The sequence below is a fragment of the Pavona decussata genome, unplaced genomic scaffold, assembly GCF_977016875.1.
Source record: "Pavona decussata unplaced genomic scaffold, jaPavDecu1.1 SCAFFOLD_254, whole genome shotgun sequence".
Lineage (NCBI taxonomy): Eukaryota > Metazoa > Cnidaria > Anthozoa > Scleractinia > Agariciidae > Pavona > Pavona decussata.
In genome coordinates, this window is record NW_028145657.1 from 4,256,852 (window position 1) to 4,281,217 (window position 24,366).

General features: G+C 38.4%; 1 protein-coding gene across 2 annotated transcripts; it reads left to right on the top strand.

The window, feature by feature from the left end:
* Positions 1–206: 206 nt before the first annotated feature.
* LOC146456694 (uncharacterized) lies at positions 207–24,236 on the top strand. 2 transcript variants are annotated; one of them, XM_085092639.1, is made up of 14 exons: positions 207–328; positions 2,924–2,996; positions 3,865–4,196; positions 4,909–5,050; positions 6,038–6,363; positions 7,953–8,097; positions 10,068–10,246; positions 17,186–17,329; positions 18,028–18,175; positions 19,518–19,846; positions 20,477–20,618; positions 21,799–22,124; positions 23,451–23,594; positions 24,101–24,236. In XM_085092639.1, the coding sequence occupies exons 1-14, from the start codon at positions 248–250 to the stop codon at positions 24,107–24,109; spliced, it is 2,520 nt and encodes an 839-aa protein (XP_084948765.1). In that variant the 5' UTR covers positions 207–247; the 3' UTR covers positions 24,110–24,236. The 2 variants fall into 2 exon arrangements, with proteins under 2 accessions (XP_084948765.1, XP_084948766.1); XM_085092640.1 differs by lacking the exon at positions 207–328 and adding an exon at positions 1,678–1,821.
* The last annotated feature ends 130 nt before the right edge of the window (positions 24,237–24,366 follow it).

Sequence of the window (24,366 nt, forward strand, 5' to 3'; positions counted from 1 at the left end):
TGTACGAGAGTGTATTTTTGGATATCTAGTCCTATCCCCCAGTGGGATGGTACGACCATCTAAATAATTATAACACCACCCCCTCCCCCATCATTTGCACTAGGAAGTTAACTGCTGAGTAATAACTTCTGGAAATAGATTCTGTCGAGAATTTTCCAGTTTTCTGCCAGCATAATTAACCCAAAGCAATGTTCTCCTGGAAGGCCTTCGTCATTCTATCAAGTCTCGTTGTACGAAAGATTTTGCAATGGCTCGTTTCTCGATGGTCATTTTCATCGTCGCATCGATGATATTGCTTCCTCGTTATGAAGCCGCAATTTCTCTTAAGGTTGGTAACTGTAGTTATCTAAAATATTCACCTCGTGTAATCCGACTTTAGGCTTCAGCTAAGAACGCTATAGACCATAACAAAGAAATAAGCTGACATTTGCACTGATGAAGAAATGTTCTTTCACAGCAATGTGGCTATTTGTGATTCTTGAATGGTTAGATGAAGAAAATATTCAGATCTCCAATGTTACACTAACTAATAACCAAGATGCTTTATTTCTGAGGCAATCGGTTTACAGAACAGATCCATTTAATCAGTTCCTTTCCGAATAATCCTACTGTTTCTTAAACCGCAAATCAGACCACGAGGCTGCTTATCTTCATCGTAATATTTTTCCTTATCATGTCCACAGTTGTTCGCCTTTTACACTGCTTATAGAATTATTGCAGCATTATATTTTTGTACTCAGTGACAATTTCTTTGGTTCTCAAGAAGATTACACAGTATTCGCCTAAATATTTTGTACTGCAGCGCCTCAAAGCAACATGAAATGGTATTTTTAACAGATTTTGTTTTCGTTATTCATGGTTTTGTACCCGTCTTAAACTTAAAAAAAATATGGGAATAACTTTGTAAAAGTAGCGATCGAAATCATTTCTTGTTCTTCTATTTGACAAAAAGGAGAATTCCATCCGGATTTGATTACCAAAAAGCCAAAATCGCCTCAGTAAAGCTGTATGATGTTCCTTTTATTTTCCATTATTGTTTACAAACTTTTCTCGTCGTACAATTAATATTCTGGCTAAAAATATGTTGCTAGACCAAAATTAATGGCTAAGATGCTGCTATAGGTGATCTGTTGGTCCTGCTGCTTAATTTTATTTTCAAAAGTAGACCGCCTTCAGTTCATAATGGCTAAATTTTGCTCCAAGTGGGCGTTGTGTAGAAACAAAAAGTTACATAATGTAATACTATAGAGAGGCGGCGGAAAATAAAAAGTTCTTTTGTTATAAAGGAGATTGGATTTTATATGGGCTTGAATGGTCTGAAAAAGAGGGCTTGATGAAATGTTCGAATATAGACAAAACCATTTCAATTTATTCACTATTATCTTCCTCAGAAAAGTTTAACTCATTCCAGATCCTTAGTTGATAGTTTTTCAACTGTGAACAATACATCTGTAAACAAACTGAACGAGAAACTTCAAGATCTTTGGAACAATGGATTATAAATAATAATTATTTTCAAGACAGTTCAAGTTTCTAGTGAACAATGGTCGAACTGTAATTAACTTGTTCGAGACATTTCAAGTTTCTTAAAACAATAGTTAGGACGTAATAGATTCGTACCAGAAAATTCAAGTTCTTCAAAACAATAGCTCATTCACTTCAAAGCAGTGGTCTCCTCTGTTCACCTGAGTCATTCGTTCGAGTTTTCAGTTAAAGAACGAACTTTACGGAGAGTTTTCAAGAATGGCTCTTTTTTTCATGAACATTTTTATCGTCGCATTGCTAATATCACTCTGCCACACCGAATATTCTTCTAAGAAGGTACGGAGATATAATTTAATTCGCTTATCTTCACCCGAACCTGCTTTACGTTTTTCGGTTTGTTAAATGCATTCTATGCGGAATATCTGGAAGGAAAATCCGTTTTTAAAAAAGTCAATAGAACTGGTAGTGACAGAAAGTACAATGTCATACTTAAATCACTCGACGCTAAATTCTAAACTGTTGTGATATTTTCTAGGTAAAAACTTTACGTTCCATTCTGAAATCTGATGAGAATAACTGAAAAAGATAGTATATTCATGTAAATTATTTTTTTAAAATAACCCCTTAGAATGGACTCGGAAAACGCCTCAGTTCGCGCACAAATTTTAATTTTCCTTAATTTTAGCTTACTCTGTTTTCAGTATCAAATCTTGTATACTTGCTTTTGGCTACGATATTATTCCTCTCGTTGATTATAGTGACTGTCAATGGTAATCTCATGTTTGTTTTAGTTTTCATTTACCACTCTGTGTAATTTGGTTAGCAAAATTCGCACCACTTTCTCAACCAATGAGATGCCAAACCAATCGTGTAATGCGCACACGCGTTTTCCCGCGCTCGGCGCCGGTCTCATGCATTTTGCTTCGAGTTCTTGATTGGTTCATTGCGCTGCTTACATCTCTCATTATAGGTCAGAGTAACAATTTTGGCTTTGGTTTAACGACAATCAAATGAATTCGAAAAACATTGTCATCTTAACGGCATGATTAATGGGAAAACTGGATTGTAAGAAATAGGAAGACATGCCAATTAATTCTAACTTTGTTAATTTGCACTATAAACCAACTGATAACCAACTGTCTCATCACTTCTTGCCAATCACTTGAGGAACAAATAATGCAATGTATCAACAGAGGGCTTGAAGCAAAAACTTGTAAAAGGTGTCAAGTGCAGGAAAATGCGAGTGTGCCGAATCAAAACTGAGTTTACGTTTCCATCTGATTGGCTGAAATAGATTACTACTAGCAATCATGGCCCAGATAACCATCTATCAGCTTTTATCTTAAAATCATCACGCGCACACAGTCCAAAGGGAAGAGAAAGCAGAGGTCGACACAAACACGCACTTTAAGTTTTAATTTTATTTTCTCTCTCCCAGGCAACTTCCAACCACGAAGAAGAAGATAAGCTATCACTCCAGAAAAGAAGTATCTACACGAATCCGTTGTTAGGTAAGCCGCACCTTCTTGAACCAACTCCAGTATTATACTTTTGAAAGGGCTTAGAAAAATGATGTAATTGAATAATTAATAAATGCGAATTGAAAAAGTGAAGGAAACATTTCAAGCACGCAAAAGGGAAACAAATGTGCTTTGAATACGCAATGAAACTACTGCATTCTATTGATGGAATTTACCGTTGTTTTTTGAAGTGCCTGCTAGTTCAACTAAGTTTTGTAGAATTAATAAAAGTTGATTGACAGGTAGGTTTGATAAATTAGTCAACCAGGTTCCATATTTTTATTTACTTTCAAAAAAGAGAGGTAAACAAGTTGATACTTGAGTTTGAGCTTTCTTGGTTCCTGATGTAGACTCGCTTTGTCTAACTTAAAGTACAATTTGGCCAGAATTTATTAAATACACTTTCATCTGTTTGATGAATTTATTCCAATCCCTTCATTAATTGATTGGTTGATGGGGGCCGGTTGATGGACTGACTGATATGCCCAAGCAATTGTGGGATTGTTTGGGGGGACGATAACAATAGCCATCGTCCCCCCAAACAATCCCACAATCACTTGGGCAGTTACTCTCGGCCCAGGCCATCACTCATTTTCAAAGTGGGTTATTGACTGACTGACTGACTGACTGATTTGTTTGTCTATTGGTTGGTTGGTTGGTCGGTTGATTGATTGATTGATTGATTGATTGATTGATTGATTGATTGATTGATTGCAGTTGACTTTTACACTTGAAAGCTTAGCAGAATGACAAGCGATTTAAATATTATCAGCTAAAAACACCTTTTACTTGTTACTGTTATTTTTTCCTTTGAGCAATAGCAATGTAAATAATCTGAGAAGTTAACTTTATTTTGTAGTGTACCGCTGTTCTCTTCCTCTCGGATTGGAAAACGGTCACGTACCAGACGCCGCGTTTTCAGCCTCTTCCATGGCCGCCCCCAGTGTTAAACATATCGCAGCAAGAGCCAGGTTGAACATACACTCCGACAGTAAGGGATATGGGTCTTGGGCTGCCAAAACTAACAACGGAAAACAATGGCTTCAAATCGACTTTGGGGAGTTGGTACGAGTGACAAAAGTAGCAACACAAGGGCGGCAAGACTCGGACCAATGGGTGACAAAATTCACTCTCTCTTACAGCGTGGACGGGATGCACTGGGTAGAGTACAAGGAAAACAGTGTCACGTGGGTAAGCAAATATAATAATATCACCATTAATGGGCAGCTGTAGGAGCTTGTAGGTCTAATGTTGCAGATATTGAAACTGCATGTTCTTCAGATTTCCAAGAGCCTATCAAGAGATAACAGATTTTTTTGTTGTATTTAATCGATTGCTTCGTTAAAATTGTCACCATTGTTGGAAAAGAAGATACTGAAGGTTTAGAGATTGGAATGTATCCATGACAACAGCGGGTAGCTCTTTAGCACTCACCTTCAGCTGAAGAAACAGTCGTAAAACAAGAAAGATTATAAGCATTTATTTATCTCGTAAAACTGCATTTTTAAGGGCAAAAATTCGTACGGGGGATATTTCTTCAATGGAATAACTTGCTTACCTAAAACAACTTTCCTGACATTATGGATACGAACACTTTCATTTCATTTCCATCTTGTTACTGCAAATCAGTGAAAGGTTGAGCCTCTCTAGACAGGAGTCTACAGACGTCATATGACCAATTGTATAGCTAATTAGTTTCACAAGTTTTGGCTAAATAAACCGTTTTCAACAATTTACAAAATTTTGAAATACTACTTTTTAAGTAAAGTGTGCAATTCCAAAGAAAGTTTTTCCAGAAAATTTAAAATAGTCATAGAAAGCAAATAAAGTGAATGGTGTAACACATATTTCTTGTCGCAAGTTCTCTGTAGAAAACTAATTTTAGTCATTGTTTTATAAAAAGTTTTTTTCAGGCAATAGGGACAGACATACAGTCGTGGAACACCTGCTTGTGAAAGCTTTCAATGCTCGGTTCATTCGCTTCCACCCAAAGTCGTGGTATGGTCATATTTCTATGAGAGCAGAGGTGTATGGCTGCAGAAATGGTACGTTGGTAAAACCTAAAGGAAATGACTTGACATCCTCAATGAAAATCAGTGACAGCATTAGATGGGACTCGTGCATCTGTAACTTGATGATAACTGGGAGGGTCTTCTTCGCCAATGAGATAATTCATGAATAACACATAAACAACTATAGTGAGTAAAAATTACGCATTTTGTTTAGGTCCATACTTCTCCGCCTTTAACGCCTAAGATATATCGAATGTTTTTTTTTTAAATGTTCTTTACCAGTCTAATTTAACACCAATTCAAGCTTTACATTTTTTGTAGTAATGCAAGTCTATATGAATAAGATATTTATTCACTAATGCAAGGTTTAGTTGCATAACAAGCACAGAGGGACTTTGCTTTGAAGGTTTCGGCACGTCTGTGCATCCAAAATAAACCAAAATTAAGTTGTGTGGTGCCAAAAGATTAGTTATGTTGTACCTACTGAATTTAGTTTCAGTTTTGTATCAAATTGACCATCAACCCAGGCTTTCAGGTACTTGAATGGGGCTCTAATTCCCGCGCATGTAGGCTAAATATGTAAAGGTTGAACGGAAAATTTCCGTTAGCTGCGTGGCACTTGTACTTATAAGCAGTTAGAGGTAAAATATAGTTCCCGAATACGAGGGTTGAGTGCCAGACGTTTCGGGCTTAGCCCTTCATCAGTAGAAAAGTCAAAGATTCACGTTAAAAAGCTGGCTTGCGCCATGAAGCCAGATTTAAAGTTGTAAGGTGCGCGCGCGTTGTGCGCGTGACGACCTAACGATATCTGAAATCGGAGTTCAGCCCGCCCAGCTGGCTGGTGCCTAGTTGAAGATAAGGCGCATCTCCTGACGCTTTCGTTGCTAAATACGTGCCTGGTATTTTTACTGAGTGAATGACCATGGTAATGATTTCAAACAGACGGCTCTGTGCTAATTATCAGCAATACTTGGACTGAGGGACTCATGCAATTTCCCAACACTTTTTGTCGTTTTGCAGTTCACAGGTGCTCCGTCTCACTCGGTTTGGAAGACAAACGGATTCCTGATAGTTCATTCACAGCTTCAGGTAGTTATAATTATCACCACAGGCCTTCGCTAGCAAGACTTAACCTTTTGGGCGACGGCAAACATGTCGGCGCTTGGTGTCCAAAACAAAAAAGCACAAATCAGTGGCTCCGAATAGACTTGGGAGAAATTACTGCTGTGACAAAAGTGGCAACTCAAGGCCGGTACAACACCGAGGACAGAGTTAAGACGTACAAACTGTCATACAGTGTGGATGGAATACACTGGACTTGGTACAAACAACGTGCTGTAGACAAGGTAAAGTAAACTGTTCACACTGGATTGTTTTGTCGCTCTGTGACTCAAGGTAGAAAGCTTAGAGTCCATAGATGGTCTTTAACTCCGAACATCACATGACACCTTAGATTAATTTAATCAAAACTTGAACACTTGCAGTTTATAAGCTGGGATATTGGCTTGACGTTCGCACACAAAAAAAACTCAATGAAGATTTCAACAGTGGGTTCAATAATCCTCGTTCAAGACTTCTTACAGTGTTTCTTGGACTTGTTTAATGCATGAACGTGTAAAAATAAGGATCCAGATTGTTAGTTACAAATGTAAAGGTTTTATTATTTTGGCACTTGAATGTTGCGTGTGTATGCAACGCTGCAAAGGGAGGTTCTTATAAGGTGGTACTATTAAAATCTCGAATGCGAGGGAAACGACTCGTCCTTAATCTCTTACAGACCTACCACCTTGATAATTTTTTATTCTCGTCTACAGATAAAAATCAAAACAATGCAAAACACAAACTTAGAGAAACTTAAACGAGGCAATAAAATGGAAGCGAAGTTGGGCCTCAGAAACTCATAATGAATAATGTTTTCATGGAACAAAGGCAGAAGTTCTTTTAAGAGTAACAGAAACTATGGTAGTCGGTAGTAAATTAAAAAATAAACAGCTAATTTTACTTTTAAAGGGAACCTCCACTCTCACAACAAATTGACGGGTAAGCGTTGGAAATAGTGTCTAAATGACATTCAAGTGTGTTAAAAATTAGATATGATTATCGACAACTTTCGCTTTTAAATTTCCTGGGGGCAGCCATTTTGAATTTGATGACGTGTAATGGTTGCCGCTATTGTTATTCAGCAGAAGTTCTTTTGTGTGAAACAATTGAGCAACCTTATTACGTCATGAAATCCAAGATGGCAGCGCGCGGGAAATTTAAAAGCGAAAATAGCCGTTAATCAAATTATGTTTTTTTCTGACACTGAAATATTATTTCCATGATTTCCAATAAAATTTCAAAGAAAATTGTATTTTCAATAATGTAACGTTAACATGTTTCGAGAGTGGAGGTTTCCTTTAAGGGACTGAACACTAGTAAAAATAGCGGTTTATTTTCAAAATGCAAGGAGTTTCTAAAAGTCCTAGGCACAGAAATGAAGTGCCTAATACTTGCAAAGTTTAAAGCCTCCAGAAGGCAATGAAAAGTGGTGTCATTTTTTATCAAATGTTTTCATGAATGTTGCGGCCGCATCAGGTCACGTGACTTAATTTACATACGTCGTGTATCTCAATATGTTGACATTTGCAAGAATATTACGCTTCCGAAGTTTTGCGATTTTTTGACTAAATCTTCAGAAAATGGACAATCCCCTTACTTTTTCGAGTAAATAACCTAAGACCCATGCGTCAATTTTCTTGAGTTAAATATTCAACGTTAAGGAAGACCATCGCGCGATTAAAAAGGTTGTCCAACAAAAGCAACTTTCCAAGGATACGGACAAGGAAATATGGAGGGACAAAGACTAACAATAGTGGACGTTCTGTTAACTGCACGTTTAAATCACACAACTAAGAATATCGGTGGCAAGATTCCTTTCCTTTTTCTTCCTCAGATCTTTGCTGGAAACACTGATAGAAACACGGTCATTACGCACTCATTAAAGCCCCACATTGAAGCTCGTTATGTCCGTTTTCATCCCCTGACTCACAATCATAACATCCCTTGTTTGAGAGCTGAAGTGTATGGCTGTCGAAATGGTAAGTTATTCATTTGTCACGCATGTAAACTGTAGCTTCACTTGAACTGATTATGACACGGATCGGATCAACATTGAATAGGAGTAGAGTTTTTGGTGTCAATTATAATTGCTGTAAATGGTTTAAACCCAGGAGTCATGTCATAAGTACGTAAATTATGATCTACACTCACCCGGATGATCATAATTTACGTACTTAATTATAATTGCATTAGAAATACTCTAAACAGTTTACTTAAAAATGATTCTCTTACAGCAGTTACTTACTTATGGATCTTTAGAAGGCTTTCATGTCTTCACTGATAAATCTTCGAACCTATAGGTAAATCTCCAATGGTCTTTGATAATCAGCTGAAATCTTCAGGTGAATTGCTATTGTGACTTTGAATGGGCAAAGATTACTTGTACTGTAATCTTAAGTTTCAAGTTGAATCTCATATTTCACTCAAAATCCAGTTTATTGCAGTTTCTATGAACACGCCCATTCTTTAATTTTCCAAAGGCATTTGACAGCCTGCTGCAAAACAATTTTTGACTTTGTGGGCGATTCTTTTCATATTGCTCATCATCAAAGCTAGTACGTAAATGTATGTGCGGTCAACTTCTGGGCATTCCAGACCTTCCACCTCACGGTAGTACTGCATGTCCACAAGAATACATGTACTGTTCGTTGTTTTCAGTGACTGTCGAGAAAGAAAACAGAAAGTAGAAATTGGCAAATTGCCTGCACGCGAAATTCCAATGAATTCGACGCAAACTGATACATTGTGAACAGTTTCAATATCTATCTGCCATAGATTTTTGTATTCATTCAGCACGAGTAGCAGGGCCCTAGAAAGTTCAAGGTAGCTGCCTGCGGGCCGTACGTTTTCAGTCTTTAAGGGTCTCTCTTATCTTGATGGAAGAGGAGAAGTAGGGAAAAGTTAACTAACAGACAACTTAATACTTATAAAATCAACCATTTTTAAACTCGAGTTGTAATATTCCTAAACAAGGCCCACATACTAGTAAGTTCTTCGATATGGTATTTATTATTGAACTATACTTAAAAATTCTTTAAGTGGAGCACTTTTTTTCGTCATGAAAAAAAAAACTTCTCAAATATTGAAAATTGTTCGTGTGAACTTGTTTGTACATTTTAACATGACAGTTTTTAGAAATGTTTTAGATGATAAATTGTATTTCCTCGTGCTTATGAGAAATTGTGGAAAGGTTTTTCCTTGACCGTCTCTTTATTCCAGTATCGGTGTGTTTCCTCATGAATCATAGTCACTAAGGAAACTTATCAAGCCCGCTGAACTTGACCAGTGGTTTACAGAAGTCGATGTAACTTGTCAAAGCCGGATACCCAAATACGAAAAAATTTTTTTCACTCTTTCACGCACAAATAAAAGAAATTGAATAATTGAATAACAGTAGCAGTTGTGTAGCAACTTAAGCAGTTGCGAAAAGAAAGCTTGAAGGCAGTTCAGCCTTGAACGGGATTCGAACCCATGACCTTTGCGATGCCGGTGCAGTGCTCTACCAACTGAGCAATCAACCCAACTGGAAGCTGGCAATTTTGTGAATTAGTAATATACCCGTCGAGGTGAAGTGATGGAAGCGGAATATATGAAATACGTATACTTGAACTTCGGATGCAAAAAGAAAATTGTCAACGTGCAAACTTGTTCAACTGTAACCAGCCTTTTCAGTAGTATTTGTTAACGGGGGAGGGGTGAGGTGGGCTGGGACTGGATTCGCTTGGCCCGCTGAGTTATTTGACTCCTGCTAATTGCTACGAACGGGCCTGCATTCTAATTTAACAGAAATTTTAAACTGTTTACTCTCTGTTTTGTTCAGGCAAAAGTTGTCATTCTTCCCAATTTTTAAGAAAACAGTTACTAAATTCTTTGTACTCCATGAGCGATTTTATTACTTAATTCATTTATCGATTTATTTTTCTATTTTTTTCTTTGTTATTCATTTCAGTAAAGAACTGCCTAATGCCGGTGGGGGTGGAGGATGGTCGAATTCCTGATGAGGCATTCACTGCATCTTCCTATGCCAGCGCCAGTTACCTCCCAAACCGAGCGAGACTCAACTTGCTTCCAAATGGCGGGAAAAATTGCTGGGCGGCTCGCCATAATAACGTCAACCAATGGCTTCAGGTTTGAAATTACTTCTCAGGTTGTCTAGTAGTTTTGCATTCTCGAAAACGCATTCTCTTTCATAGCGAGTGGGTTAACAGCATACATACTTACCTAGTAACAGAGACCACGTGCACGACTGTGTTTCTCCATTTGCCTTACTCGGTAGACCTTCAATCATATCAAAAGTGCTGGAATACTATCAGATTACTTATTTGGAAGGCTCTGTTTTTCAGTTAACCTTTGAGAAAACTCCTTTGGTTTGTTTATTTGTTGTTTGTTTGGTTGTTGTTGTTTGAGCGTCTTATTGCAGCAGTGAAGCCAGTTTCCAGGGATACCCAACAATACCTAAAATGTTCCCTCCTGTATTCCAAGATCGTTTTGTAGACACATTTGAGCAAACTTATGCAGAATGATGTTTTCTGCTGCTTTTACTGAAAATTTAAGAGTAAATGTCAGTAAAAATCGAGGAAAATTCAAAAAACGTGGCCACGGTCAAAAAATCGATTTCGCTCATACTTTGTCAGTTTGAAGGCCTAGGTAAGTGACTGAAGGATATGAGGTTAGTTTTTTGAAATATTCCATTTAACGGCAGAAAACCACGAAAAACGGTCACCCTACCGGAAACTCAGATTTCACCTAGCGGAAACTCGAAATTTTACACTTTTCAGCTTCTCGCTACACAGACGTTTACATAGCTGTGAATCTTTCTTAAGTATAATTGAATACATTGATTCTTCCTTAGTCAAACCATGGCAATAACTTTTATCTCTACTCATTTGTGAGCGAACTGAGACCCGATTAAGAAGACACACTTTTCTCATTTACGCGAAGGTGTAAAATATTCCAAACTCAGCGGCGAAAAAAGCTGACCGGTAGTTCTTCAAATCCTCTGATATTATAACCAAAGACATTTCAGTCATTGACTTTTAGGTCTACGTTTTTAAATCTTTAGGATCTAGAAGCACTTTTGCATGAACGCCGATCAAAATTCGATAAAATTCAAATTGAGTGCCTTTGAAATCTACAACTCTACACAACAAAGCACTATTGAATAAATTAACTCCTCGGCCAAAGTTTGTACATAAACATGAGGGTTTTACGTTTTTAGCGTTTTGAACCGTTTTAAAGTATTTATTGATGTTAAATATTGTCTACACAGGTAAAACAAACTATGAAACACCAAAATTACCAAGAGCTGAAATTAAATCTCACAGGCTCGCTCTCTAATCTGTGTCACGCACGAGCGACTTAGCTACAATTAGTACAGTAACAAACAGATATTTACATCTGTTGATTTCATTAAAATAAGTCTTATTTTAAAATATCTTAGTCCACGATGTGCCAGGTTACCCAGTTAACTTGCTGAAATAAAAAAAAATACCTTAATAGTAATTCAAACTACTGTCTAGAACAATTAGAATTGATTTTATTTAGTATGAGAAGTTTTGTGCCGTCGATAACCAATCGGAAGTAACTGTTTCCGCGAAAAGCAAATATTGCACCGTTCTCTGAATAAACAAATCTACTTAACCATATAACCAGAGTATGTTGTTGGTGAAGATAATAGACATACATAACAACGATGTCTTGCTTGTTCTTGAGCATTGACTGTGGGATTTGCGGCGCAGGCGAACACACTTGCTACTCAACTTCCGTCACACTACTCACGCTCAGTGTAACAAGGATATAAAACATTGCACAGTCCTAAAAAAAACACTCTCCGGACTTGAACAAGAATTGATTTTAGCAAGATTGCGTGTTTTTAAAAGCCAACGAATTTATTGGAGATGACCACCCGTTCGTGTCAGGTTAGGCATAACCTGACATGATGTCGATAGGCTCCACTCCGGAGGCAAGGGTGCATTCCGCGTCAACATCACACCGAAGGTACGCCAAGGACGTCTTAATTCCACGCCAAGCGGCCAACTTGACATTTGACAACAATGTGACCTGCGGAATTACTTACCAAGATGGCGGGCCGGCGATTTTGCGCGGGAGATTAGCGTGGCAAAATCGCGCTCTAGAGCCTGGTCACTTGGGTAAATCACGTCATGCAGGTAACTAAATCACTTTGGCACCGACATGTTTGGGGTCTGTTCGAGTAAATTTATTTTCTAGCTACTTTGATGATTGTACTGCTTACGCCACAAGATATACGCCAGCTGTACGCCAACGACTTCGATCGTACGCCAGTACGCCGAGCGCTCTTCAAACCCTCGCCGAAGATCTTCGGCGTATCCTACATGAAATGCAGCCTGGTCCTGAGGGAGCACTCGGATTTCTTTTTTTCCGATTATGCCTGTGCCACTTACTCAATAATACACCATTCTCATTAATTCTCCAGGCTCAAAAATATTCCATCACATTTATTCCATTGCGCGTATGCCACACATGACATTCCAATCCTAGCAGTATGCAGGATGTTTGTCCCATGAAGCAATCGGTTTTTTTTTTTTCGATTATGCCTGTGCCACTTACTGAGTAATACATCATTCTCAAAAGTAAGTTTTGCACCATACCGGAAGTTGTTTCGGGTCACTCAGCAGGAGCTGTGGAAAGTAGCCGCACTGGAATAGGAATATATTTTTTCCAATCCATGAAGATATTTGACCTTTCAAAATAGCTCCTCCCTACGGGCTCAGGTAAATAACAACTGCAAAATGTACTACCAAGCAGGAACTGTCTCCAATGAGCGTGAGTTTGTATCCTCTTCATTCTGCTGTCCAATGCGAGTATAGAAAACACTATGAGTTTTACGACTTGCATGTTTTATTGGTTGCGCTTGTCAAACAACAGTACAGTCTGTCATTGATAGAGAAAATAAAGTTTAATTTTGACAATATTCGATGAAAAATACTAAGACGTTTCCAAAGAAGGCACCGAAGAATAAATAACGTGCACTGTCATTTTTACGACAGTTAAAAAGGAGAGAAGGGGGTGGGGTGGGGGGGGGGAGGATTTAACAACCATACTATTCTCTCTCCCCAACGACCCACAAAGTAAACAGTTTGCACAGTATACTAATTGAAACGTCACATTAACAATTATATGTTTACGTCTAATAGCACAATTACGGTCCTTGCATCACTCCAATATGGCCATTTCCCCACAAAACTATATTTAAGTAGATCTTTGATCAATCTTGTACGTCAAGCTTTGTTACTTTGAATTTGTCTTGGCTTCTTGTGGAGACATTTCAAACTTTTTACACCTACGACTTTGAATGGATTTACAACTGTAATTAGCGAGTTACACGCTGGTTGGCCGGTTTAATCGCGGGGGCAGCCTTGAGGTGGTCGCCATACCATTAGTGTATCTACCTCTTCACTGAACACACTTTTAAAAAAGATAACCTGATCAAATAAAACGATTTTTTGGAAGAAAATAAATAATGTTATATTTTATACAATTATGCGCAATTATAACGTAACGAGGCTACTGAGATATTTATTATGTGTCTGAGCTCAATCGGGAGCGCGGGAGTGAAAACTAGTTAAAGTTTAGCGGGCCGCGCGTACGAACTGAGAGACAAAAAAACACATTGCGTACATGTGGGTAGTGCTGTGCACGCGCTGCGGACCTGTTTATGGACACTCTCTCACTCACTCACTCACTCACTCACTCACTCACTTGCTCACTCACTCACTAACTCAATTGTTCACTCACTCACTTCACTTGCTCACTCACTTGCTCACTCATTCACTCACTCACTCACTCACTCACTCACTCACTCACTCACTCACTCACTCACATACTATGGAATTTACTGCCCTATGCGATCAGGAGTAGCCCGTCTGTAGCATCTTTTAAACAGACACTCAAGACATTTTTATTTCAGAAAGCTTTTTTATAATTTTATATAGTTTCTAGTTTTACGTTTTTAAGCGCTGATGAAATAGTCTTATTGATATTATTATTATTTTATACAATTATGCGCAATTATAACGTAACGAGGCTACTGAGATATTTATTATGTGTCTGAGCTCAATCGGGAGCGCGGGAGTGAAAACTAGTTAAAGTTTAGCGGGCCGCGCGTACGAACTGAGAGACAAAAAAACACATTGCATACATGTGGGTAGTGCTGTGCACGCGCTGCGGACCTGTTTATGGACACTCTCTCACTCACTCACTCACTCACTCACTCACTCACTCACTTGCTCACTCACTCACTAACTCAATTGTTCACTCACTCACTTCACTTGCTCACTCACTTGCTCACTCATTCACTCACTCACTCACCTGCTCACTCACTCACTCACTCACTCAGTTGCTCACTCACTCACTCACTCACTCACTCACTCACTCACTCACTCACTCACTCACTCACTCACTCACTCACATACTATGGAATTTACTGCCCTATGCGATCAGGAGTAGCCCGTCTGTAGCATCTTTTAAACAGACACTCAAGACATTTTTATTTCAGAAAGCTTTTTTATAATTTTATATAGTTTCTAGTTTTACGTTTTTAAGCGCTGATGAAATAGTCTTATTGATATCGGCGCTATATAAGTTTTATTATTATTATTATTATTATTATTATTATTATTATTATTATTATTATTATTATTATTATTATTATTATTATTATACCTGGCGACAAAGTGGGTAGGGCATTATACAGTGCACACACTGATATAAGCGCAATCCATAAAAAAATGAGAGGCATGAAATAAAGGTTGTTATAAAATATTGGATTGGATAACTGAATGAAGAGATAAGTAATGAAATGACCCTCACCACCCCTACTTATTTCTCTCCGTCGTTTAAACAAATGATTCTTTCATTTAATCTTAAGTTATCAGAATGAATAGACTAAAAAATAATTCTTTGGAGAGAGTTCCTGTTTGGTAGAACATCAAGTTGTTGGTTGCTTACCTGAGCCCACAGGGACGAGCTGTTTTGAAAGCTCAAATATCTTCATGGATTGGAATAAATTTATTCCTTTTTCCAGTGCGGGTGCCTTCCTCAGCTCCTTGCAGTGACCAGAAACAACTTCTGGGATGGTGCAAAGATTACCCGTCCTTCGCCAACCTATACATAACTTGGCACGATGAACCGGACAGATAGTCATATCCGATAAATTCGCCGGCTTCTGAAAACATCCACATCTCGCCAAAATTAATTCTACCTCCGTTTCAATTCCGGAAAATTTCAACGACTTTTTGTGATTTTTTATATCCCTGTTACACCGCGTGAGTGGCGTGACGGAAGTTGAAGAACTTGTGCGTTCGTCTGCGCCGCAAATCCCACCAACAATATTCAACAACGAACAAGACATCGTTGTTCTATGAACTTCCCCGACAATAAACTCTGGTTTTAAATGCAATGTTTCACAGATAAAGATAATTCGATTTATTTATTTAGAGAACGATGCAATTTTCGTGAGAACAGGTACTTCTGATTGGCTATCGACGGCATAAAGCTTCTCATTCTTAATAACATCAATTCTAATCGTTTCAGTTTGAATTGATATTTTCTTTTATTTTTATTTCAGCAAGTTAACTGGGGAACCTGGCACATCGTTGAGTACGATATTTTAAAATAAGACTTATTTTAAATCAACAGATGTAAATATATGTTTGTTACTGTACTAATTGTAGCTAAGTCGTTCGTGCGTGACACAGATTAGGGAGCGAGCTTGTGAGATTTAATTTCAGCTCTTGGTAATTTTGGTGTTTCATAGTTTGTTTTACCTGTGTAGACAATATTTAACATCAATAAATACTTTAAAACGGTTCAAAACGCTAAAAACGTAAAACCCTCATGTTTATGTACAAACTTTGGCCGAGGAGTTTTTTAAAATTTATTCAATAGTGCTTTGTTATGTAGAGTTGTAGATTTCAAAGGCGCTCAATTTGAATTTTATCGAATTTTGATCGGCGTTCATGCAAAAGTGCTACTAGATCCTAAAGATTTAAAAACGTAGACCTAAAAGTCAATGACTGAACTGTCTTTGGTTATAATATCAGAGGATTTGAAGAACTACCGGTCAGCTTTTTTCGCCGCTGAGTTTGGAATATTTTACACCTTCGCGTAAATGAGAAAAGTGTGTCTTCTTAATCGGGTCTCAGTTCGCTCACAAATGAGTAGAGATAAAAGTTATTGCCATGGTTTGACTAAGGAAGAATCAATGTATTCAATTATACTTAAGAAAGATTCACAGCTATGTAAACGTCTGTGTAGCGAGAAGCTAAAAAGTGTAAAATTTCGAGTTTCCGCTAGGTGAAATCTGAGTTTCCGGTAGGGTGACCGTTTTTCGTGGTTTTCTGCCGTTAAATGGAATATTTCAAAAAACTAACCTCATATCCTTCAGTCACTTACCTAGGCCTTCAAACTGACAAAGTATGAGCGAAATCGATTTTTTGACCGTGGCCACCATTTCTTTGATTTTTACTGACAATCACTCTTAAGTGGCAGAAAGTTTTAGACGGGGACGAAATCTTATTCCTAAAATTTTGCCAGCTGTTGCTGGCTTTTACGAAAATGCAAGCCATACATGTCCTATGCAAGCGGACCTTATTTCGTTTCATATTTCATTTTAACGACATTTTCCCCTTAGTTTCGAAACGATAGCAATTTAAGCTCTACAGTCAGTTTCTGAGCTGACATTTAGCAAAAGAAAACTGTAAATTTTCCTTTCAAGTAATTCCGAATTTCTCAGGCGATTTAAGGCTCTCCGAACAGATTTTCATTAAAATGAGCTGTTGGGTGATCCTGAGAAAATTGCTGTGAATAAGTTTCCTTTCCTCAATAACAGGTTTGAGTAACTTGCCTCAAACTAGAATTCGCAGTTTAGCACTCAGTTTTTACACAACATATCAGTACAGTCTTGCACCAATGCAGGTGATTTGTACTCCCTGAACAGAATTAGTTATTGCATTTACCTGATTTCTTTTCCTCAACAAAACCTCAAATAATGTTTGAAGTTTGCCACTTGTCAAATTGTAATTCCAGGTTAAATTGGGGCGCATGTTCAATATAAGAGGCGTGGCTACTCAGGGGCGTCATGACAGTAACCAGTGGGTAACAAGCTTCTCGTTGGCTTACACTGCTGACGACTTCAACTGGGTTTACATCCGGGAAAACAGCCAAGTCAAGGTATTGACAGAATTTCAAGAGAGATTGCCTAGTCTGTAATTAACGCACTTTATCTTAACCGCTGTTGTCAAAATCTGCCAGATGATTAACAAATATCCTGCAGGTGAACTAGGCAAATTTAATGTTTGTAAGTTAAAAGGAATATCTAACTTGCTGATTAGCTGACTTTAAGACTGAGTACAAGACTGATTGTCCGACTGACTGACTGACTGACTGACAAACTGACTGACTGACTGACTGACTGACAAACTGACTGATTAACTGACTGACTGACAAACTGACCTACTGACTGACTGACTGACTGACTGACTGACTGACTGACTAACTTACTGACTGACTGGCTGACTGACTGACTGACTGACTGACTGACTGACTGACTGATAAACTGACCTACTGACTGACTGACTGACTGACTGACTGACTGACTGACAAACTGACCTACTGAATGACTGACTGACTGACTGACTGACTGACTGACTGACTGCTGACTGACAAGCTAGTTGTCTATATTACTAACTACGCCCAGCAAATAAGGCAACTAGTCGACAAGCCAAAAAAACTGATCATGACAGTCAGACTGAAAGGCTATGATCCTGTGACTGACTGTGAAGGACTGTCTCACTGAATGTGTGAGTGAACGATGATTCGATGATTCACCAGTTTTTAATTATTCATTAATTTGTCAATCTTAACCGCAGACGTTCCTTGGCAACAGTGATAGAACAACAGTTGTCAAACATTTCTTTAGTCCTGACACAAGGATTTTTGCCCGGAGTATTCGCTTCCATCCTAAAGGTTGGAATGGTCACGTGTCAATGAGGGTAGAGATATATGGTTGTGAAGACGGTAAGCATGCTACTGTTGAAAATTTATACTAAGAAAAAGTAATCCAATTTCTAACCCTTCAGGTTCCAGTTAATTTGTGGATAGAAAGGCTAATTAACTAATGAAAGTAGTGTGTAAAGCTATGATTAAACACCTTAGAACAGTGAAACACTTTCTTTCACAGGACATTTGTGTCGACTTTTCCTTAATTTTGATAAAAAAAAACTGTATTATACGCACAATTATGTTACTTTCCGATCTGAATGTTACCAGTAGGGGATCTTTTCATTAAAAAAAATATGAAATGACCGTTATTACTTACGATACAAGGAAGTAGTTTTGACTTGCTCCTGAAAGACCAACAACATGCAATACAAGCAGTGACAGACAAACCACGTTAATTTACAAATTTAAGGTGCATTATCCTCCTGTACTGTTACTAACGCTTGAGTAAGTCCTGGAAGTAGTTTAAAAGGTGTGCATTTTCGGAGTTTATCATAATCAGATTGGAAATGTTTTAAAAAAAATTAATTTTTATCAATAACCACTGGTTCCACCATTGGCACAATGCAAACAGTACGTAAACACATACGTAACCGATGGAATAAGTTGCGTCTACAGTAGCATCCAGTTTGGCTTCTTTAAAAGGGTGACCAATGAGGTGTGTTGTCATGGAAACAGCATCTCAAGTGAACAAATTAATGTCATCCCAAGTTTTTGCTAGAAAACATGAGATAAAGTTTAAGAGAAGTCACCAAGTTTGGCTGTCTTTGCTTTAATGTTAAAAAATGTTATGAATGCTCAAACACTGTGCGGGCACTTTGTACCCCCCCCCCCCCCCCCCACCTAGGCTGAATAGATTTAATGGGGGATGCAAATAAGAAACTGCTGTCTAAACAGGGTCACAAGGCTACAAATGTACCAATTGTCTTCAATAGGGTATGAAAATCCGAGCGCTATGGAAACGAGGTGACCAATGAAGTATCTTGTCTTAAACAGATAAGAGAATTCTGTTTCACAGGTGTTCAAATGAAGCTTTTTCCCTTAAATTGTGTGTGAAAATCAGTGTTCTCTTAAGCTAGGCCAGGGTTAACAGAGTCCAGCCGCACCTCCCTTGCAAATGTTTGGTCCAGCATACCCTAACTGAGAACGTCAGCTATGTCAATGTTTCATTGTCAGACTGTTTGGGATGGCAGTTAAGTTGAAAAGTAAAACCTTTCATAAAGTTCGATATATTTCTCAGTAATACACGCAATTGTGATATCATTGCCTCAACAGGCAATAAAGATTTATTTTCAGATATCAAAGGAAAACAAAAGGAAAACGTATTTTTAATTTTTTTCTATCTTCCTTCGACCGGTAGCTCGGAGTTGTTTCCTTCCTCTGGGAATGGAAAGTGGCCATCTTCCTGACAGCGCATTATCAGCTTCGACTTCCTATAACGCCAATCTCATTCCTCAGTTTTCCCGCCTTAACAAAATCCCCAGTAAAGGTAAGGCCGGGGCATGGTGCGCACGCAGAAACGATGGAAACCAATGGCTGCAGGTGTACTTTGGGCAGGAAACAACAGTGACCAAAGTGGCGACTCAGGGGAGGTATGAAAGTAACGAAAGGGTAATGAGCTATAGTTTGTCCTACAGCGTGGATGGAACTCACTGGGCCTGGTACAGACTTTCTAATGGGCATGTCAAGGTATTTGAAACTACCAAAATTGATGCGGATCTTTTTTGCTGAAACGAATTATATTTATGCTTTCCATTGCACATGCATAATGCATTGTAAATTTAACGTTTTGCATCAAATTCCCAAGATGACTCTAGAGTGGCTTATTTTATGTAATAATGATAAAATGGTCATTTGGTCATTTCATAATGGCCATTATCGATGTATTTCGTTGTGTGAGATGTGCTTGTTATAATGGTTTCCATCCAGTCAGACAGATTAAATAATTCATTATTGTAGCTTTTAGTTCCCATGTGCAAAAAATTCTTTTTAGCCTGTGCATTATATTAAGCTTTCAATTCTGCTTCGTTGGTAGAATAAAAATTTAGGGATATGGCTACTCTCGTGGTATTTTATTGAGCATCACTTTCTCGTGTTTATGATGAAAAAGATATGGTTTTAACTTTGTTAGTACTGCCTTCTCAAATATCTTCCTAAGAAGATCATATGTAGATGTTAAAAAATAACTATTGACATTTCCAAGAGTCTTCCAAGGGTAAACTGTAAACTAGTTGTTCTATAAAGCTTTGTGCTTCCCCTATAGTCAGTATAAGAGCAAAATTTGAACTGGAATTAACTCAAGTTTTATGAACTTGCCAGGTTTTTGGAGCCAATATCGACCGCAACACCCCAGTTTTCCATTCCCTGCATTCACCAATCCAGGCCCAGTACCTTCGTTTCCACCCCAAGACTTGGTCTAGTCACATCTGCACGAGGGCAGAGGTTTATGGCTGCCAGGAAGGTATAAATAGACAGCAACAATGTATTGTTACTGAGGACGGTTTTGGATTTTGTGAAAGAAATGTGATGTTACGTTACTTTAAGCCGGGTGAATGAATGATGGAGGTATTTTTCAGGCACTAAAACAGCCATACTCATAAAAAGGTAATTCTGTGTAGTTCTCGCAACAGTAATCACACCTATGACCTTCAAATTATTAGTTCGAATGCTCTACCACTTGGCTACAGAAGACAAACATCCTGCATACTGCTAGGAAGACTATAAGTTCCACGGACTGAAAAAGTACCTCTATCATTTTGGATTTTATTTACTAATACTGTTACAATGATCTTTCCGACATCAGCAATTTTCAAAGATCCGTGACAATTGAAACTGTTTAATATCGCAGACAATTTTTAAAGGTTCCGGCGTATGATATTTCAGTGAGAACCCTTATTTTCTGTTACCTGTCCTTGCTTTATCGGTTATTCAGAATAATGAGACATTGTAGTTGTAAGACGTGATCATCATCATACCATCGTCATAAAAAAATACAATCGCAATTATAAGAGTAATAGTAACAGTGATAGTGACATAAAAGTATAAACATCATAGTGCTCGATGTAACAGTATGTCCCACGGGATGACAGCCATGGAGATACGGTCAGAGAAGAAGGTTAATCGCTATGACTGGAAACCCTATAAACTGGAAGCTAAAAGCACCAACTTTAAACTTTAGTTAATGTATTGAAGTTAAGACTAAACTGTGTGATCAATGTCATGAGATTTTGTCACCTATTTATTTATTTATTTATTTATAAACTTCGCCAGAGGAGAAAAAAAACAAAATGAAGAAACCTCTGACAGGAGAGAACTCACAGAACGATATGTTCCAATAACGAGACTCCTTGTATAAATAAAATCACATCATAATAATTAAGTATTGACAACTAATTAACAACACATTTTAACTAATAATACAGGTAATGATCTGCTTTGATGACATTTTATGCAGACACTTTTGAACGTTTGAGGTACTGCGAGACCTATGTTGATGCAAACAGAGACTACGCGTTTGCTCGAGAGCCCTGAAATCTACTTCACTAACTATTATTCGTTATGTCAAAGCCCAGCATAATTTTCGTTAAAGAATCATTTATATTGTTCTTGTTTTGAAAAAAAGGAAGTAACAATTTTTTTAGGATATCATTGTTCTATGTCCCTTGGAATGGAAGATGGCCGAATTCGTGATGCCGCCATGTCTGCCTCGACTATTTACAACGGTAACTTCGCCGCTAGACTCGCCCGTTTGAACCTGGTAGCTAGGTCAGGTAAAGTGGGAGCCTGGGGCGCCAAAACGAAAAGCATCAACCAGTGGCTACAGATCGACCTCGGTCACCCCACAACTGTGACTAAAGTAGCCACACAAGGAAGGCAGGATGGTTCACAATGGGTCACCAGTTACTCGCTGTCTTACAGCCTGACCAGTTCCTACTGGGTTCAGTATACGGTGCGTGGCAAGAAGAAGGTAATGTCAAACGATTAAACTAATTTCACTTCGAAGAAACCTGAATTACGGGCTTCTAGAAGTCCCTTTAATACAATCATATTTCCCATCTATCGACCGGTTTCTTCGTTATCTCGTACCTAGAGTGAGAAGATTTGTGTACAAGATTAGGTTTCCTCGATGGAATAGAAGGAAGTTTATAGAGAGGTTAAGAATTACGTTTTCGGCAAACGGCAGATGACCACTCGCTGTTTTCAGTTTCTCAGTAAAATTGAGTAGTTTTGCCTTAGCATCAAAGGTGAGAATTATTTTGCACCATTCTCATCTGTGTACTAACGTTTTCAAGAAAACATAAACGCGAATCTCACGTTTGCCGTTTGGGTAAAAGCGATTGTACATCTCTCCAATGAAAAGGCAAATCCTGGCATGACGTCATATCAGTCATAGACCCGTACGCAGCCGGTCAATGCAAATGTTCGCAAAGCTTTTTTGTTTTCATGGCTGAGAAATGAGACAAAACAAAAGTTAGAATTTCGAAGCCATCGAGAATGATTTATCCAAACGAGAGAATGATTCATTGAAAAACAGACAGTAAAAGAAATGGAAGTATACCGACTTTTCGCGCAAAGAAGTGTTTGTTGCCCTCCGTAGGACTGGGAAAGGGTTCAAGTTGTGTAGTTGCAAATCACGGCACGTTTTTATCGCGGTTGGTTTCTACACCGAAAGGCACCACTCACATAATTACATGTACATTACACTTCCTCTACTTTTGAGTTACCATAAGTCTGTTTTTTGAAGACAGCCACAGTATTAATTTCAGTCTCAAAAGGAAAGGATATAACAGATTCAAGTATTTCTCAAGCTTCAACTTAGAGGGAAAGTAAAGTACGCGGGTGAAGTTGTAGGTTTACATCGTAAATGAGTTGTTAAATTGAAAGTTTCTTGGTCTTAAATTTGTGATAGCAGCTTTCTGATGTTTTATTAAATAGAAATTCAACGCTCGCCGGCGGAACAACCTTTAAGCGAAGATTTTTACGCGTTTGTATTTCTTTTCGGTGGGATCAGGCGGGGAAACAGTTTCCATCATTTAGCTGCACTAGTTTTCCCTTATTTCTTCACACTGAGAACCAAACTATTTCTCTTGAGAAAATTTGTAGAAAGTGTTTTCGAAGGGGTTGAAATTCAACTCCGTCCGACGAAGCGGCAATCGCGCGTGGAGCGCGACAGTTCAACCCCTTTTCCGCGCTAAATTGCGAGGGTTTGATTCAAGCGGCGTCAAGTGAGGCAAGTGAACTGTTCGCCCAGCCCAACTTTAACTGCTATTCTAAATTTGACTTTTTTTAAAAGGTTTTCCGTGGCAACTTTGATCGTGACTCCATTGTTGTCCATCATATCTTTCCGCCATTCCACGCCCGCTTTGTCCGAATCCACCCTTTGAGTTGGCATTCCTGGATAAGCATGCGCGCTGAGCTGTATGGGTGTCCAATAAAGGTAGGATTAGAAAAAAAAAACACAGTAATGGCCTAATTAAATATAGAGCGGTTTCCAGTTGAGAGTCATAAAACCAAAACCAAAGTTATTACTCTGGTCAATCGCAACAGATGTAAACAACACAACGAGCCAATAAGAATTCAAAGTAAATACATTGAAACGCGTGCGGCGAAAACTCAATTGGTTTTAGTTTGGATTCCCATTGGTTGAGAAAGAGGCGCAGGTTTTGTTAACCAATCACAGAGCGTAGTTATGCAAAATCGAAGCAAACGCGAAATTACTTTCGACACAATTGAAAACCACTCGATGGCCCGTGTATAGAGCGGTTTTCGAGTGAGTGTCGTACTGAACCAAAAACCAAACTAATTGCTCTGGCCAATCGCAACAGATGTAACAAGCCAATCAGAATTCGAAGCAAATACGTGTAACTGGCTCCCAGCTCGGGAAAACGCGTGCTGCGCAACTTTACGGAGAAGTTATTCAAGGTGTAATTGTCTCTTTCGCAGGGTATCTGAAGAAGAGAAAAGCTTGCAGACGCCGCAGACAAGAGAAACGGCGAGGAAACTTGAAGCGCATGAGTCTTTTCTTTTTTTGTCTTCAAGTTCGTAGAAAGTAGAATAAAAAGCTTTTCAAAAAGCAAAATATTTGTTGTCTTCATTCATGAATTAACTCCCGGCCTTCCTTTATTTCCTCAAGCACAATTTGTTTTCCATGCATGGCAGAAGAACGGGCACAATCGTTGTTAACACTCTCCTCGCACCAGTGTGGCCCT